Source organism: Prionailurus bengalensis, chromosome E3 (genome assembly GCF_016509475.1).
Source record: "Prionailurus bengalensis isolate Pbe53 chromosome E3, Fcat_Pben_1.1_paternal_pri, whole genome shotgun sequence".
Taxonomy (NCBI): Eukaryota; Metazoa; Chordata; class Mammalia; order Carnivora; family Felidae; genus Prionailurus; species Prionailurus bengalensis.
Window position 1 is genome coordinate 11,614,873 of NC_057357.1, and position 18,442 is coordinate 11,633,314.

At 47.9% G+C, this 18,442-nt stretch overlaps 1 protein-coding gene across 8 annotated transcripts in view; it reads right to left on the reverse strand.

Moving 5' to 3' along the window:
- The window catches only part of LOC122471367 (general transcription factor II-I repeat domain-containing protein 2B), a 51,604-nt gene that overhangs the window by 23,149 nt on the left and 10,013 nt on the right, over positions 1-18,442 (reverse strand). For all 8 annotated transcript variants that reach the window (XR_006294180.1, XM_043559864.1, XM_043559863.1 and 5 more), the window contains exons 3-8: positions 9,088-9,226; positions 6,243-6,362; positions 3,231-3,414; positions 3,040-3,068; positions 1,357-1,411; positions 979-1,022 (exon numbers count right to left, since the gene is read on the reverse strand). Coding sequence is in view for 7 of the 8 variants with exons in the window: in XM_043559864.1 (XP_043415799.1) it covers positions 979-1,022; positions 1,357-1,411; positions 3,040-3,068; positions 3,231-3,414; positions 6,243-6,362; positions 9,088-9,226 (571 nt within the window). In the remaining variant the exon portion in view is untranslated. The remainder of the gene's footprint in view (positions 1-978; positions 1,023-1,356; positions 1,412-3,039; positions 3,069-3,230; positions 3,415-6,242; positions 6,363-9,087; positions 9,227-18,442) is intronic.

Consider the following 18,442-nt stretch of genomic DNA (forward strand, 5'->3'; position numbering starts at 1 on the left):
CTTTAATGCTTTCAAAGATTTTCCCATCCCTCAAGCATTTGCATCTAAAACATTTTTTTGACCTTTTAACATTTCCCCTCTAATCAATGCCATTTTTCTTTCTTTAAGGAGTGGGGGAAGGCAGGGATAAGGCCCCTACTGAGGTTATTTAGTGCCCTAGTCACCACCACCCCTTTAACTGGTCAATTCTTTGGGGTTTTCTTTTTTTTTTTTTTTTTTTCAACGTTTATTTATTTTTGGGACAGAGAGAGACAGAGCATGAACGGGGGAGGGGCAGAGAGAGAGGGAGACACAGAATCGGAAACAGGCTCCAGGCTCTGAGCCATCAGCCCAGAGCCCGATGCGGGGCCCGAACTCCCGGACCGCGAGATCGTGACCTGGCTGAAGTTGGACGCCCAACCGACTGCGCCACCCAGGCACCCCGTTTGGGGTTTTCTTAACATTTATTTTTATTTGACAGAGAGAGAGAGAGAGTGATCAGGGGGAGGGACAGAAACAGAAGCTCAAGCAGGCTCCACGTTCAGCACAGAACCTGATGCGGGGCTCGATCCCACAATCGTGAGATCATGACCTGAGCCAAAATCAAGAGCCAGCCACTCAACTGACTGTACCACCCAGGCTCCCCAGGATTTTCTCTATAGATGACCATGTCATCTGTGAACAAAGGCAGTTATATTTCATCATTCCCAATCTGTGTGCCCTATATTTCCTTTTCTTGTCTTATTGCATTAGCAAGGACTTTCAGTACAACACTGGAAGGAAATTCAAGAGGGGACATCCTTCCTCGTTCTTGACCTCAGTGGGAAAGGTTCTAGCTTCTCACTCGGCTTTTTGTAGATTTTTAAAACCAAGTTGAGGAAGTGCCCTGCCCCCCCATTCTTAGTTTACTGCAAGTCCATGTTTTAGAAGTAAAACAAAAGAAAGGGGTCAAATGATAATCTGCCAAATACTCGATTCTATAAGCATCCGTGTACGTACCTGAATCTTCCATGGGTTCAGTTTTCACACTGATGGGGCCACAGCTGCAAGGAGAAGGGAGCCCTTGTCAAGACAAGCCGGCTGGGGTGAGACGTGACCATTGGGATCCGGACGCACTGTACTCAAACCCCCCAATCTCCAGATTTCCACGCCGTCCTACCTCCCCTGCCCGCCATCCAGCTCAATGCAAAACTAAGTCGTTCATGTAACATTAATGTTCTTAATAATCTGTTATACCATTAAAGGAGTCCATTGAAAATAGTCTTAAAACCTCAAACATCCTTTTGAATAAAGAATATATAACAAAACAAGGGAAACCTTCCATGGTCTAAAAACTAACACTCTGGGGTTAGATGTGGATTTTTTTATTTCCCTTACCTTTCACTTGGTGACGTCACCGATCTCTTAGCATCCGTGACCACCAAAGACCCACCTGTGCAGGAGTAAAAAGACACACACTAGCCCCTTTCTGCACCTTGAAAATGACACCATTCGAAGGCACGTGACGTGAAAGTAAATACAGAGAGAACAGAACTCCAGCTCCAGGCCTTTACAGAATAGTAGTGGGGAGAGACCAACCAATTCAAAGCGGCCCCCGTGTCCTCGCGCTGTGTGTGTGGGCAGAGTGGGGGCTGAGGAGTAGACAGGGGCCGCAGCGACCTCCAGCAAGCCACTAAACCTTCCTGGGCCTCAGTTTCCTCATCTGAAAATGGTGGTTGGGTGAGGACCAATTAAAACGTGCAAAGAACGCAGAACCATGCCGGGTCTCCCCTTCAACATAAGCTAGGGAATTCTGGGAACGTTCCATTGCTCTGGAAACGGACTTGACTCTGTGAGCAGCCCAAGCCCTGTGCGCTCCCGCGTGCGCCTCGTGAACTGTGCCCACCCCTCTCTGGACATTCTGTCTCTGTACCTAGGTAGTCTCAGCACAGCACCCTCTTAGACAGACCTGGTCTCTCCAGGACAGGTACGGCCCACAGTTTCCAGCTATGTTCCAGATTAATAATCTGGGAAAATAAGAAGTGGGCAGAGGTGGATCTCTAAACGCTTCTGGAAAAATTGCTACTCTTTTGGTCCGTTCGTTGTCGTAAATTGAGGAGATTACGAAGGGCCCCGGGTTCTCAAACTCGGCCTCAAACACCCATCCACGTTGCTTTCTGCCTGGGCACGTGGATGGGCCTCCTGGCAGAAGCAACGTGTTGAGACCCTGTTCGGCTTGAGAGCCACCTGGTGGCTCCACAAAGCCCCTTTGATCATACAACTCTAAACCCTCCCCAGGACTCCCGGGGATTTCCGCCGGGCATCCTGGGGAGACCTCGGGTCACCCCTGGTCCTCTGTTGGACAGACTTGCTCCTTCTAGACGGTGAGTCTCAGAAGCACGAGAAATGGCCATACCTCCTCCATCCACTCCCGAACCCAACGATGCCCGGCCTGTGGTGGGGGTCAAAGGACTATCAAGTGACCCAGCATCCTCATGACCCTGGACTTGAGGACAAGATAGGCCTACTGTCCTCTGTGGGCAGTAGGAGCTTGCCGGCTTGAGACCTAGGAGCTTGGCCGTGGGAGCTTGCCGGCGTGAGACCTGGGAGCAGAATCCCTTCAGCTCTTGTCGGGGTGTGTCCTTCCCTGAGCTGAGCACCCCACAAGAGGCACGGCCCCCCCACCCCGGGGTGCCAGAAGTTACTTCCTCCATGGTGAGCAGGCAAGAGACACACAAGCTTTAGAATGTACCAGACTTGCATTTCAAGAAAGAAGAGCAGGGCTGGAGGGGTGCCTGGGTGGCTCAGTCGGTTAAGCATCTGACTTTAGCTCAGGTCATGAACTCACAGCTCGTGGGTTCGAGCCCCACGTCAGGCTCTGTGCAGACAGCTCAGAGCCTGGAGCTTGCTTTGGATTCTGTGTCTCCCCCTCTCTCTCTGCCCCTCCCCTGCTTGCACTCTGTCTCTCTCAGTCTCTCAAAAATAAAGGAAACATTAAAACAAAAAAAATTTTTTTTAAAGAAAAGCAGGCCTGGCTTAGTAGCCAAGGGCAGTCACTGATTATGAGAAGCTGTCACTTACCGAGCTGATTCGCTGGACCTAGGAAAGGTCTGCAAGAAAACCGATACTATTACCCGACATGAAAGACAGATTAAACATTTGAATAACCAACTTCTAAGTGTAAGAGGACATAATTAACAAACGAATTGAAATTAAGCTGTCAATTTATCCTCAAATGAACTAGGCTTTATGAGGGGGATAGAGCCTGCCACCTGTTTATGATGAATGAAATCCCCGCTTTGTTCTCCAAAATCCATTTCAGGGTGGTGAGACCATAGTTCTCGGGGTGCTGAAAGGCCACTCCTTCTGGAAGCCCCTCCACAACCACGGCCGCTGGGTCCCTCAGAATCTTCTCATATGGAACAGGCACCATCGCTGTGGTCCCCAAGGCTTTGCCTAGAAGAGGGGAGATATCGTTAGATGGTACGAACATAAACCCTACCTGTCAGCTGCATTCAGTGCAATCAAGAAACACAGGTGCTGGGGCTCCTGGGTAGCTCAGTCGGTTGAACATCTGACTTTTGGTTTCGGCTCAGGTCATGATTTGCAGTTCGTGAGATCGAGCCCCGCGTCAGGCTCTGTGTTGACAGCTCGGAGCCTGCTGGGGGGGTCCCTCTCCCTTTCTCTCTGCCCCCCCCACCCACCGTCTCAAAGTAAATGAATACACTTTAAAACAAACAAAAAAAGAAAGAAACACAGGTGGCAATGCCTGGCTTTGAAGCCACAGTAAAAGCTGAAGCATCCTAGTCCTCTATAACCCGTTAATAAAATTCCCAAAGGGCCACAGGAAAAGCTTATGAGACGTTTTACTTTACATCTTCACATAACAAAGAGGAAATAACAGGTCTTCTCCATTCGGTTGTAGGTGGTGCACCCAGGGCAGCAGAGGGCGCCCCACGGTTACTCAGTGCCCAAAGAGGATGAGAGTCCCCACCCGAAGGTCCACAAGGACCCTATGTGGCTCTGCACAACTCAGGCCAAGTTGCCTGTGGAGAAGTTACGGAGTCAACGTGGCCTCGGGTCACCATCTTGGGGCCAGGTCAGCCGTGCTGCGCTGGCTGGCCAGCCCCCAGGTGCAGGAGCCCCATTTCTCTCAGAAGCGTAGCCTGAGACTCTGAGATCCCCTAGGCTCGAGGTCCCCCGCAGTCAAATGCTCACAGGGACCTGCAGGTCCCATAAACGTGTGACGCTCTCTAAAAGTGACAGGACTCTGAGAGGCTAAGGCAGGCGCTTGTGTCACAACTAAGCCCAACGCCTGTATGGTTATTGAGTTACCCAGCTTTTCTTTTTTAAGATTTTATTTCATTTTTTAACGTTTATTTATTTGTGTTGAGAGAGAGAACAGGCACACGAGAGCAGGGGGAGGGGGCGGAGAGAGAGACAGGGAGACTGAGAGAGAGAATCCCAAGCAGGCTCCACACTGTCAACACACAGCCCAACTTGGGGCTCAATCCCATGAACTGTGAGACTGTGACCTGAGTCTAGATCAAGAGTCAGATGCTTAACCGACTGAGCCACCCAGGGAGCGCCTGGGTGGCTCAGTCGGTTAAGCATCTGACTCTTGATTTCAGTTTAGGTCACGATCCCAGGGTTGAGGGGTGGAGCCCCTTGTCAGGCTTTGTGCTGAATGTACAGCCTGCTTGGGATTCTATCTCTCAATCTGTCTCTCTCTCTTTCTCTTTACCCCTCTGGCCTTTGTCCCTGTGTATGCACATGTTCTCTCTCTCTCTCTCTCTCTCTCTCTCTCTCTCTCAAATAAAAAAAATAATAGGGGACACCTGGGTGGCTCAGTGAGTTAAGTGTGTGACTTTGGCTCTGGTTATGATCTCACGGTTCGTGGGTTCGAGCCCGCATCGGGCTCTGTGCTGACAGCTCAGAGCCTGGAGCCTGTTTCAGATTCTGTGTCCCCTTCTCTCTCTGCCCCTCCCCGACTTGTGCTCTGTCTCTCTTGGTCTCTCAAAAATAAATACATGTTAAAAAAAATTTTTTTAATAACAAAAGGAGATAAAATTCTGCATAGGCATTAAAAAATCCTTATCTTGGGGTGCCTGGCTGGCTCACTCGATGGAGCATGTGACCCTTGATCTTGGGGTCATGAGTTTGAGCCCCACATTGGGTGTAGAGATTATATTAAATAAATAAACTTAAGAAAAATCCCTCTTAATGCCTGTGGAAGACATGAGTAGATGGAGGGACGCCTGGCTGGCTCCATCGGGTAAGTGTCCAACTTCAGCTCAGGTCATGATCTCACAGTTCGTGGGTTCGAGCCCCATGTCGGGTTCTGTGCTGACAGCTCGGAGCCTGGAGCCTGCCTTGGATTCTGTGTCTCCCTCTCTCTCTGTCCTTCCCCTGTTCACGTGCTCTCTCTCTCTCTCATAAATAAATAAACATTACAAAGAAAAAAAAAGACATGAGTACATGGAGAGACTGATGAGGTTGAGGTTGGTGCCTGAACCAGCAGCGAATGTCTTTAATATAGTTCAGGCTTGAACAACACAAGTTTGAGCTGCTCAAGTCCACGTATACATAGACTTTTTTCAATAAACACATCATGATACTACACATGTATTTTCTCTTCCTTATGATTTTCTGTTTCTTTTTTTTTTTTAAGAATTTGTTTTTTCAAGTAATCTCTACGCCCGTTGTGGGGCTCGAACTTACAACGCCCAGATCAAGAGTCACGCGCTCCACCGACTGAGCCAGCCAGATGCCCTTCTTCCTGACAATTTTCTTAATAACTCTTTCCTCTAGCTTACTGTATTGCAGAAATACACTGTGTAATACGTACGACATACGAAAGAGGTAATAATGGACTATTTTTGTTACCAGTAAGGCTTCCAGTCAACAGTAGGCTATTATTAGCTGAGTTTTGGGGGAGTCAAAGATTAGATATGGATTTTCGACTGCAGTGGGGGTGGGTGTCCCAACCCCTGCATGGTTCAAGGGTCAGGTACAATTGCGTTGGCCTTGCAGTGGGGGCTCCCTCAAATGGAAGCAAAGAATGAAGAATGAAGGCTGATCAATCAGAGGTTTCTGTGGACCAGCAGAGATCAAGCTGTCTTCTGCAAGGCGCCCTCTGGTCCTGAAGACCTGGCTCTTGGCTTAAGGAGAATGTAGAGTTTTAAATGTTAGTGGCATCTAAACAGTCACACCAATAAAGTGATCTGTAACACTCCAGCTCCTTAGTGACCTATGCCGATCCTAATGGGTGACGTGAACTTTACCGTAACAAAAGCAGAAATAGTCCTCAACTGCTTTTCTGAGTATTTCTGTTTCTCCTGAATCGATCTGCATCCCGTTCGCAGGACATGGGGATCTGGCCTCACGCACCCCTTCGGCAATGCCTGTAAACAAGCAACAGGCACAGTCAGTCTTCAAGCGCTTGTTCTGAACATTCCCTCAATGTCTATGCTTCTGGTATTATACCGGAAAGAGGGGGAAATGGATAAACATAAAACAAGATCTTTTTTTATAAGTAAACTACCCCCAACATGGGACTCAAACACATGACCCCCAAGATCAAGACTCACATGTCCTACTGACTAAGCCAGCCAGGTGCCCCTAAAACAAGATTTTTTTTTTTTAATTTTTTTTTCCAACGTTTATTTATTTTTTGGGGGACAGAGAGAGACAGAGCATGAACGGGGGAGGGGCAGAGAGAGAGGGAGACACAGAATCGGAAACAGGCTCCAGGCTCCGAGCCATCAGCCCAGAGCCTGACGCGGGGCTCGAACTCACGGACCGCGAGATCGTGACCTGGCTGAAGTCGGACGCTTAACCAACTGCGCCACCCAGGCGCCCCAAAACAAGACTTTTTAATAAACATTAAAAAAAATTTTTAATGTTTATTTATTTTTAAGAGAGAGAGAGAGAGAGAGAGAGAGACAGAGCATGAGTGGGGGAGGGGTAGAGAGAGAGGCAGACACAGAATCTGAAGCAGGCTCCAGGCTCTGAGCTGTCAGCACAGAGCCCGACGTGGGGCTCGAACTCACAGACCGTGAGATCATGACCTGAGCTGACGCTGGGACGTTCAACTGACCGAGCCACCCAAACGCCCCAAGAAAGGGTATTTATGATGAACAGGATAGTATAACATGGTGGTCACCTCTGAAATGAATCTGTTGATAAAGAACTATAAATAATTCAACACAGAGGAAATAGTAGTAGGGAAATGATAACAAAAATGTTATTTGCTATACGGTCTGAAAGTGACCATAGGAGGACCTTCACCGTCACAAAAGTAGAGACATCAACACAGACATTAAAATTACAAAGCAAATACTATAAACCATTTTTTCCCCAACAGATTCGACAACATACATGAAATGAACAAGTTAAAAATAAAGTTGAGGGGCGTCTAGGTGGCTCAGTGTATTAAGCACCTGACTTCGGCTTAGGTCGTGATCTTACAGTTCATGAGCTCGAGCTCCGCGTCGGGCTCTGTGTTGACAGCTCAGAGCCTGGAGCCTGCTTCGGATTCTGTGTCTCCCTCTCTCTCTCTCTGCCTCTCCCCCGCTTGTACTCTGTGTCTCTCCCTCTCAAAAATAAATAGACATTAAAAATTTTTTAAAAAAATAATAAAGTTGAAAATAAGGTTTACTGAAATGGGCACCGAAGAAATAGAAAATATGAATAGCCCTATATCTGAAAAATGAGTATGCAACTGGGAAACTTGAAAAAGGTCTGTAATTAAATCTCAACGATTAGACATCCATCTGGCAACTGACATTAATGAGTTGAGGACACCCTTCCTGTTCATCCATTATACACTTACTGTATCATTTAAAGATTGCTTCATATTTGAATCTATCTTCCTGATTGTGGAGACTATAATTTTGGTCTTAGAAACCAATCTGAATCAATCAATCCCTCTCTCCCTCACATACATACCAATGATCTGGACATATGTAAATATTTATTCATGTTCCCATTCCCTCTGACGACCCTTGGAAACATCTACAGCTATATTCATCCGCTGTCTCTCTCCACAGTCCTAATGACATTACATCCTCTCATAACTTTGGTGGGTTTTTTTTTTTCCTTTCTTGGTTCCAGAAAATACTAAGGTGCTAGGTGGATGACTTACCATGGTAGAGACCGTTGCTATACAAGGTGTAGGTTTTAACATCCTAGACTAGTTTCTGTTGCACGTGCCCACATCCACTCACTAGAGCTGCTGGACGCTTGTAACACATTAAAAGCTCTAAAGGGGCACCTGGTTGGCTCAGTCAGTCAAGCGTCTGACTGCAGCCCAGGTCGTGATCTCACAGTGCGTGAGTTCGAGCCCCACACGGGGCTCTGTAGTGAGAGCTCAGAGCCTGAAGCCTGCTTCCGAGTCTGTGTGTGTCTCTCTCTCCATCCCTCCCGCTTTGCACTCTGTCTCTCTCTCTCTCAAAAATAAACAAACGTTAAAGAAAAGACAAAAGGCTCTGAAGGTCCCATAGCGAAAAAAGAGAAAATGGTTATTAACTCAAGGGACCACCTGACGAGCCCAGGGTTTTTTTTATTCCCTTTCCTCTGGGAACAAGTAAAATAAGAATTTATTTTAATGTGGGTTTATTTTAGGAATCAAAGACAATTTACTCTATGTTCCTCAAACTGATTTTATAAAACCAGGGTGCCTCTGAGGACAAAGTACGAAATACACTGACCGTGTTTCTTGGACCTATCAGTGTTAAGCAGATATTCGCTGGTATGCCAAGTCAAGAGACGTATCAGAACCATTTTCAGGATAACGTGTAGGCTATTCTTAAAAAAGGTTTTTTTAATATTTATTTTTGAGAGAGAGAGAGAGAGAGAGACAGAGACAGAGCACGAGCAGGGCAGAGGCAGAGAGAGAGGCAGACACAGATTCTGAAGCAGGCTCCAGGCTCCGAGCTGTCGAGCCCAATGCGGGGCTCGAACCCACAAGCCGTAAGATGGTGACCTGAGCCGAAGTCAGACGCCTAACCACCCAACAGCCACCAAGGTGCCCCTGCTGAGACTGTTGTAAAGGAAAACATTACATAAGTCTTCCCTGCAAGTATTTTAAGAGTCATGAATACAAAGGATAAAACTGTTAACACCCACAGTATTTTGCGAAATCCTTCTGTAAATCCGTCCTGGCGTTGACAAAAGCGCGTCCTTTCTCGGTTCCAACGACAAACACGTCTGTCTCATACATTGCGATGCAGGCCACTTCTGCCTTGGACTTGGCCAATTCTTTACACTGAAATAGAAACAAAGAATGAAGTATTATATACCAGATTTTGCGGAGCCTCAGAGGTCTGCTTTAAGCAGAAAATATAGGAGTGCCAGGCCGACTCAGTTGGTAGAGCGTGAGACTCTTTTAACTTTCCTTTTTGAAGCCATCAACTTTTTTTTTTTTAATGTTTGTTTATTTTGAGAGACAGAGAGAATGCAAGCAGAGGAGGGGCAGAGAGAGACGGAGAGAGAGAATCCCAAGCAGGATCTGCACTGACAGCACGGAGCCCAACACAAGGCTCGATTCCATGACCCTGGGATCATGACCTGAGCCAAAATCAAGTTAGACTCCCAACTGACTGAGCCGCCCAGGTGCCTCAAGCATGAGACTCTTGATCTCAGGGTTGTAAGTTTGAGCCCCATGTTAGGCATAGAGATTACTCAATTAAAAAAAAAATACAGGGGCGCCTGGGTGGCTCAGTCGGTTAAGTGTCCGATTTTGGTTCAGGTCATGATCTCATGGTTCGTGGGTTCAAGTCCTGTGTCTGGCTCTGTGCTGACAGCTCAGAGCCTGGAGCCTGCTTTGGATTGTGTGTGTGTGTGTGTGTGTCTCTCTCTACCCCTCCCCACTGGTGCTCTTTCTCTGTCTCTCAAAAAAAAATAAATAAATAAAGGTAAAAAAAAATTTTTTAAATAAGAAAAGTCCCCCAGGAAAGAAAAATGAAACGCATCCACTAAGCAAATACTATAAACATCATACAACCCAGAGAAGGCCATATTTTTATTAGCCACCTAAACAATACATATTTGGTCTTCATCCATTCTGTTTCTGGCACAGAGCTCCTGAAAGTCTTGGAATTTCCTGACAGCAATAAGTGTCTTTGGTCAAGGTTGATGAGGTAACTCTAGGTGGGCACCTGATGGGGCACCGACCGTGTGATTGGAGGAGTGGCTTCCCTGGCCTCTGGGAAGGAGAGGAGGGATAGGGGTTAATTTCAATCTCTAGCGGCCAGTGTTGTAATCAATTGTGCCTATATTATGAAGCTTCCATAAAAACCCGAAAGGACAGAGTCGGAGCTCCCGGGTGGGTAAACACTTGGTGACTTAGGGAGAGTGGCTAGCTGGGCGAGGACACGGCAGCTTTGCACCCTTCCCCCTACCTTGCCCTCTGCATCTCTTGTTTCTGGCTGTTCCTAAGTTGCATCCTTTTGTAATCAGCCAGTAATCCAGTAAGTAAAATGCTTCTGGGCTCTGTGAGCTGCTCTAGCCCATCAAGCAAACCCAACGTGGGGGGCTGTGGAACTTCCGATCTATAGCCATCGGTCAGAAGCCCAGCTGGCAACCTGGATTTGATGTTAGTGTCTGAAGTGACGGGCGGCCTCGGAGGGTTGAGCCCTTAACCTGTGGGATCTGACACTCTCTCCACAGAGATAAGAGTCAGAACTGAGTTGAACTGCAGGACACTGGGGCCAGAGAATTGCTTGTGGCTTGTTGAAATTGGGTGCAGTATTTTTACCAGTGACATGCCTTTCCAACATGCCCTCTTCCCCTACATTTTTGGCTACAGACTCTTTGATTGCCTCTTCCCGTGACAATAATTTTGTAATATTTTCTATGGAGAGAACAGACAGATAACTTAATATTTCCTCCAACATGGTTGATTGCATTTTTATTATTGACGGTAGGGATGCATAAAACATGAAAATTCCTATGTAAGACACGCCGGCTATCATCACAGTGCTACAGGCTATATACCCTACAGACAAGAATTCTGAAAAATTCTACTTTGTGCGATTCCTTCCAAAGATTTAAAAGAACGTGTGGTGTATTTATGACTGCAGATGCTACAGTGGACAGTCTGTTCTTGACCAGAGAGGAGTTCTGTTTTGAGAAGGCATCAGTGAGAAACAAGTCCCCTATTTACAATTTACCCATTTAACGACTGGAAGGATTTTCCAGGACTAGCTTCTGGCTTCATTCATTCATTCATTGATTCACTCACTCATTCACTCTTCCATTCATTTGAAAGAGAGAGAGAGAGAGCACACGCATGAGCAGGGGAGAGGGGCGGAGGGAGAGAATCTTAATCAGGCTCCACGCTCAGTGCGGAGACCGATGCGTGGCTCGATCCCATGACCCTGGAATCATGACCTGAATCAAAATGAAGAGTCAGACGTTCGACCATCTGAGCCACCCAGGCCCCTCTGGCTCTGCACATTTAAGACCCGTTTTCCTCTGCTCCCCACATCCTTCTGGGGTTGAGCACATATTCACACCACAGGGTGACCTCAGGTCGTAACATAACCCTTGATGTCCCATCATTGGGTGAGTGGACGCACTGGATTGTAAGAATATTCCTGGAAACCGTTCCCATGCTGGGGTCCCTAGCAATAGCTCACCTCGACACAGAAATGACAGCAAGTCACCTAAAAAGCTAAACTAAAACCAAACGTATATGCAACTGAGCTTCCCCTTTTGAGACCCCGAAGGTGCCTGTGTCCACTCCAGTATCCCCTGCCACAGGGGATCCTGGGAGGCACTATAACGTCCCCCCAAAAATGTCCATATCCTAATCCCCAGAGCCTGTGAACATATTCCCTCCTGTGGCAACAGGGACTTTGCAGATGTGATTGTTTTGGGGAAGGTTATCTTGGACTATGCAGGTGGACCGAATGCAGTCACCACGTTCTTGATAAGGGCCAGAGGCAGGAGGAAGAAGAAGAGGTGACAAGGGAAGCAGAGGGCAGAGTGGACCCTTGCTGGAAGGGAGCATGAGTCAAGAAATGCAGGCAGCCTTCAAAAGTTGGAAAAGGCAAGCCACGTGTTCTCCTTGGAAGCCTCCAGGAGGAATGGAGGCCCAGTGATCCTTTGATCCGAGCCCCATAAAACCCCGTTTCCTGCCTCCGGACCTCTAGAACTGTCTTACAGTAAGTGTATGTTGTTGTTGTTTTTTAAATTCTTTTAAAATGTTTATTTAGTTTTGAGAGAGACAGAGACAGAATGCCAGTGGGTTAGGGGCAGAGAGAGAGGGAGTCACAGAATCCTAAGCAGGCTCCAGGCTCCGAGCTGTCAGCACAGAGCCGGACGCGGGGCTCGAACTCACACTGCGAGATCGTGACCTGGGCCGAAGTCAGACGCTCAACCGACTGAGCCACCCAGGCGCCCCGAAGTAAGCGCATGTTGTTTAAAGGCACTACATGGGGCGCCTGGGTGGCGCAGTCGGTTAAGCGTCCGACTTCAGCCAGGTCACGATCTTGCGGACGGTGAGTTCAAGCCCCGTGTCAGGCTCTGGGCTGATGGCTCGGAGCCTGGAGCCTGCTTCCGATTCTGTGTCTCCCTCTCTCTCTGCCCCTCCCCCGTTCATGCTCTGTCTCTCTCTGTCCCAAAAATAAATAAACGTTGAAAAAAAAAATTAAAAAAAAAAAATAAAGGCACTACGTTTGTGGGACTTAATGACAGCAGCAACGGGAAACGGATACAGGGGTTGTGGCAGCAAGAAGTGAGAGCAGGAGACAGTGATGTGGTTTTAGCTGTTGTGGTTAAAATATCTTACCTAGAGGGGCACCTGGGTGGCTCAGTCGGTTAAGCGACCGACTTCGGCTCAGGTCATGATCTCGCGGCCCGTGAGTTCGAGCCCCACGTCGGGCTCTGTGCTGACAGCTCAGAGCCTGGAGCCTGTTTCCGATTCTGTGTCTCCCTCTCTCTGACCCTCCCCCGTTCACGCTCTGTCTCTCTCTGTCTCGAAAATAAATAAATGTTAAAAAAAAAATTAAAAAAAAAAAAAGAAAATATCTCACCTAAAAATCTGTGCAAATGCATACATGCACATATTGCTGGGGCTCTCCCACAGCCACGGGAGGGGCCACTGCAAGAGGAGGGCAGGAAGTTTAAGCTCTGTTAGCTTCATGGCAAATCTCTCTATGTTTGTGTCGAATGAACCTGACATTCGGCATTTAATCTATCTGAAATAGAGAACCTGGTATGCAGTAGAGTTGTTCATTAAAAAACAATTTTTTAAAATGTTTATATATTATTGAGAGACAGAGAGAGACAGAGCACGAGCAGGGGAGGGGCAGAGAGAGGGGGAGACACAGAATCCGAAGCAGGTTCCAGGCTCTGAGCTGTCAGCACAGAGCTTGACGCGGGGCTCAAACTCACAAACCGTGAGATCACGACCTGAGCTGAAGTCAGATGCTTAACTGACTCAGCCACCTAGGCGCCCCCCCAAATTTTTTTTTAATATTTATTTTTGAAAGACAGAGGGTAAGCAGAGGAGGGGCAGAGAGAGAGGGAGACACAGAATCTGAAACAGGCTCCAGGCTCTGAGCTGTCAGCACAGAGCCCGACGCGGGGCTCGAACTCACGGGCCGCGAGATCATGACCTGAATAGAAGTGGGATGCTTAACCGACTGAGCCACCCAGGCGCCCCTAGAGTCACTCATTTACACATAGAGTCTGTGTGGGGGGGGGGGAGGGGCAGACAGAGAGAGAGAGAGAGAGAGAGAGGGAAAGAGAGAGAGAATTCCAAGTGGGCTCCACACTCAATGCCGAGCCTGATGTAGGGCTCGATTCCACGACCTTGGGATCATGACCTGAGCAGAAGTCAGAGGCCCAACCGACTGAGCCACCCCAGCGCCCCCCAGTTCTTGTCAGCTTCTTCAAACATATTACAGGTAACATTTCAGCCGGGCTCATACTCCCACCAGCACCGTGACAGAGGCCATGACACCTTCCCATTATGAGGATCATCAGTCGTGGGCTGGACTTTGTGACCTGCTTCCCAAGAACCAGACATGGAGGGGGAAATACAGTGACTGTATGATGAAGAAACACAGCAGACGCTACTTGTGTTAGGATTCTCTCGAGAGACCTAATAGGAGATAATCGATCTCTCTTTCTGTCTCTCTCTTTCGCTAATGTGCGGGTCCTTATAAGGAATTGGCTCATGTGATTACGGAGGCCGAGAAGTCCCATGACGGGCCGTCCACAAGCTGCAGATGCAAGAGGGGCAGTTCTAAGTTCTGAGAGCCCAAGAGCTGACGGTATAGATTCAACTCTGAGTCCAAAGGCCCGAGAGCCAGAAGGGCAAGGGCAGAAGATGGATGTCCCCACTTGAGCAGTCGGACAGAGAGGGGACTGGACCATTCCTCTGAGTTTCTGTTCTATTCGGGCTCTCCACGGGCTGGGTGACGCCCACCCATGGTGGGGAGGGCCACCTGCTTTGCTCTGCCCGGCAATTCAAGTGCTAATCTCTTCCTGAAACACCCTCACGGACACCCCCAGAAATAATGGGCATTCCGTGGCCCGGTCAGGTCGACACATAAAGTTAACCATCACACAGCCTTGACCAAGAGACCGAGGTGAGCCCCACCAGCGACGGGTCACGGTGATGTCGTGCGCCCCGATACGATGTGATGGGGTTGGGGGGTGGATCTCACCTCTGTGGTCTTCTTTCCAAAACCCCGTCCAAACAGGAGGTGAAACCTCAGAGAAACCCAGATTGACAGAGACTCGATATAAGGCCTGACCAGTCCTCTTCTAAACTGTCAAGGTCATGGAACACAAGGGAAGACTGGGAAGCTGTCACAGATGAGAGTCGCCTAAGGAGACCTGATGACCGGAAGGAATGTGGTGCCACCAGTGGACCTTGGACAGAGAAAGGACGCGCGTGTGAGTCTTGATCTCAAGGTTGTGAGTTTGAGCCCCAAACTGGGTATAGAGATTGCTTAAAAATAGTAAAATCTTGGGGCGCCTGGGTGGCGCAGTCGGTTAAGCGTCCGACTTCAGCCAGGTCACGATCTCGCGGTCCGGGAGTTCGAGCCCCGCATCAGGCTCTGGGCTGATGGCTCGGAGCCTGGAGCCTGTTTCCGATTCTGTGTCTCCCTCTCTCTCTGCCCCTCCCCCGTTCAAGCTCTGTCTCTCTCTGTCCCAAAAATAAATAAACGTTGAAAAAAAAATTTTTTAAAAAAATAGTAAAATCTTGGGGCGCCTGGGGGACTCAGTCGGTTAAGCATCTGACTTCGGCTCAGGTCCTGATCTCGCAGTTTGTGAGTTCGAGCCCCACATCGGGCTCTGTGCTGACAGCTCGGAGCCTGGAGCCTGCTTTGGATTCTGCGTCTCCCCCTCTCTCTGTCCCATTCCCACTCACACTCTATCCCTCTCTGTCTCCCAAAAAATAAATAAATGTTAAAAAAAATTAATAAACAACAACATGTTAAAAAAAACAAAACAAAACAATGCTGATGAAAATCGAGGAAAGTATGGAGCTGGCTAGTAGTGACGTACCAATACTGATCTATCAATCTGGACAAATGTGCCGTAGTTAGGTAAGTGATAGGTGAGGGGCACGTGGGAGATCTCTCACTCTGCAACTTTTCCGTACATCTTTAAAGTATTTCTAAACAGGGGTACCTGGGTGGCTCAGTCGGTTGAGCGTCTGACTTTTGAGTTCGGCTTAGGTCATTTCCCAGGGTCGTGAGATTAAGCCCCGCGTCGGGCTCTGGTCTGAGCCTACTTGGGATTCTCTCTCCCTCTGCCCCTTATCCCTGCTTGCGCGTGCACGCTCTCTCTCAAAATAAAAATAAAAACGAAGTATTCCTAAATAAAAGTGTATTATATAAAAAATCAGGGGCACCTGACTGGCTCAGTTGGTGGAGCATGTGACTCTTGGATCTCAGAGTTGTGAGTTCGAGCCTCACATTGGCGGTAGAGATTGCCTAAAAATAAAATCTTTTTTTTTTTTAATTTTTTTAATGTTTATTTATTTTTGAGACAGAGAGAGACAGAGCATGAACGGGGGAGGGGCAGAGAGAGAGGGAGACACAGAATCGGAAGCAGGCTCCAGGCTCTGAGCCATCAGCCCAGAGCCCGATGCGGGGCTCGAACTCACGGACTGCAAGATTGTGACCTGAGCTGAAGTCAGACGCTTAACCGACTGAGCCACCCAGGCGCCCCAAGAATAAAATCTTTTAAAATAATTTTTTTAAAGTTTATTTTACTTATTTTGAGAGAGAGAGAGAGAGAGAGAGAGAGAGAGAGAGCACACATGGGAGGGACAGAGAGACAAGGAGCCCAAGCAGGCTCCACACTGTCAGCACAGAGCCCAAGGTGGAGTTCAAACTCATGAACCGTGAGATCATGACGTGAGCCGAAATCAAGAGTCAGAGGTTCATCCAACTGAGCCACCCAGGCGCCCCTTAAAAATAAAATCTTAACAACAACAACAACAACAACAACGACAACACAACTCTCCTTGATTTCCATAGGGTTAGGGGAAGGATGGGTGGGGAGTAATTTTGTTTAATGAGGACAGAGTTTCGATTGAGGAAGACGGAAAACTCTGGAGAGGGACAGTGACCACAGCAGCACATCAATGCGGTTGCATTTCATGCCCTTGAACTGTGCGCTTAAAAGTGGTGAAACCAGTAAATTTTGTGATCTTTCTATACCTTATCACCATATGAAAAATACTCTTGATTTTTTTTTTTCCCCAAGAAAACCTCACGGCTCACATCCAACCCATCGCTAAGTCCTGTCAACTCCACAGACCCTTCTGGAGCCATCACTTCTCCCCACCTCCACCATTTCCAGCCTAGTCCACTCCCGTTGGAACCACTCCCCCAAAACGATTCCTTCACTCAGAACATTCCAGTGGCTTCCCAGAGCACTGAGGAGAGAAGCCCAGAGCTCTACATGATCTGGCCACCTGGTGCCTTGTTAATCTTACCTCTGGCCACCTCTCCTTTCCTCCCCCCTGCTGCAGCGTTACTGGACTTCTTGATGCTCCTCCAAAATACCACACCTGTTTCCACCTCGGGGCCTTTGCACAAGCTGTTCTCACCGAGCACTCTGCCGCTGGATACTGGCCTGGCCTACTTCTTCACTTCATCCACGTCTTTGCATAAAAGGCAACTGCCCACAGAATCTCCCCCAGATCACCCCGCCATAACCACTTGTTCTCGCTCCAAGTGTTTCCTGACCCTCTGTTTTTGTTATTTGTTATCTTTACCAATATAAACATCCACATGGAATTTGTTTATCATCTGTCTCCCCAAATAGGACATGGGATCGTCTGAGGAGGACCTTCTCGGTCTTTTCAAAAAGCTTGTGGCCCCAGTGCCTAAAAAGGGCCCAGACGTGGAAGGCACTTTATGAACATTTGTCAAGGGAAGGAAGATGGTCAGTTCTTGAGTAAAACATTTCTAGTTTGTTCTTCAAACAGATACTGACGCTTTCTTTTAAAATTTATTCCAAGTTTTTTTTTTTAAAAGTTTTATCTATCTACCCTCAGATAACCTAAGATAATGTCCCTATCTCAAGATCCTTAACTTAATCGCATCTGTAAGGTTCCTTTTGCCAAGTAAGAACATTCACAGGCACTGGGGGTGAGGACACAGACATCTTGGGGGCCATTATTCAGTTTACTTTGGGTTACTTTCAAAATTTCTCTTTACATTTGGTTTTCTAGTTCAAATATGATGGTTCTAGGGGTGTGAGCGCGTGTGTGTGTGCACATGTACGTGTGCATGAGAGGGAGCTTCGTGTGTGTTTGGTATTTTGCCAGCTGACCCCGTAATATCCTTTCTCTAAAGGTTTATTTACTTTTAGGTAATCTCTGCACCCAATGTGGGGCTTGAACTTGCGACCTCCAGATCAAGAGTCGCATACTCCTGAGACTGAGCCAGCCAGGGGCCCAGACCCAATAACGTTCCTTATAGAGGGGCACTTGGGTGGCTCAGTCTGTTAAGCGTCTGACATTGGCTCAGGTCATGATCTCACAGTTCGTGAGTTCGAGCCCCATGTCCGGCTCTGTGCTGACAGCTCAGAGCCTGGAGCCTGCTCTGGATTCTGTGTCTCCCTGTCTCTCTGCCCCTCCCCTACTCATTCTCTGTCTCTGTCTCTCAAAAATAAACATTAAAAAATTTTTTAAAACGTAGTGTTCTTTATAGAAAAAGAATAAATCTATTTATTTTTTTCCGGTCAAGGATCCAGCCCAGGGTCACAGTTTCTACATGACGTCCTGGCTCTTCAGTTGTCCTTCGATCTGAAATGGTTCTCCAGTCTTTGTCTTTCGTGACATTGACGTTTACTAAAAGTCCAGCCCGGTCATTTTGTAGAATGTCCCTCAATTTGGCTTGCCTGGTGTTTCCCCATTAGATTCGGCATGCGTTTTGGGCAGGAATGGCACAGAAATGGGGAAGCCCCCGCCTGGAGCGTCACGTCGGGAGGCATGGGATGTCCG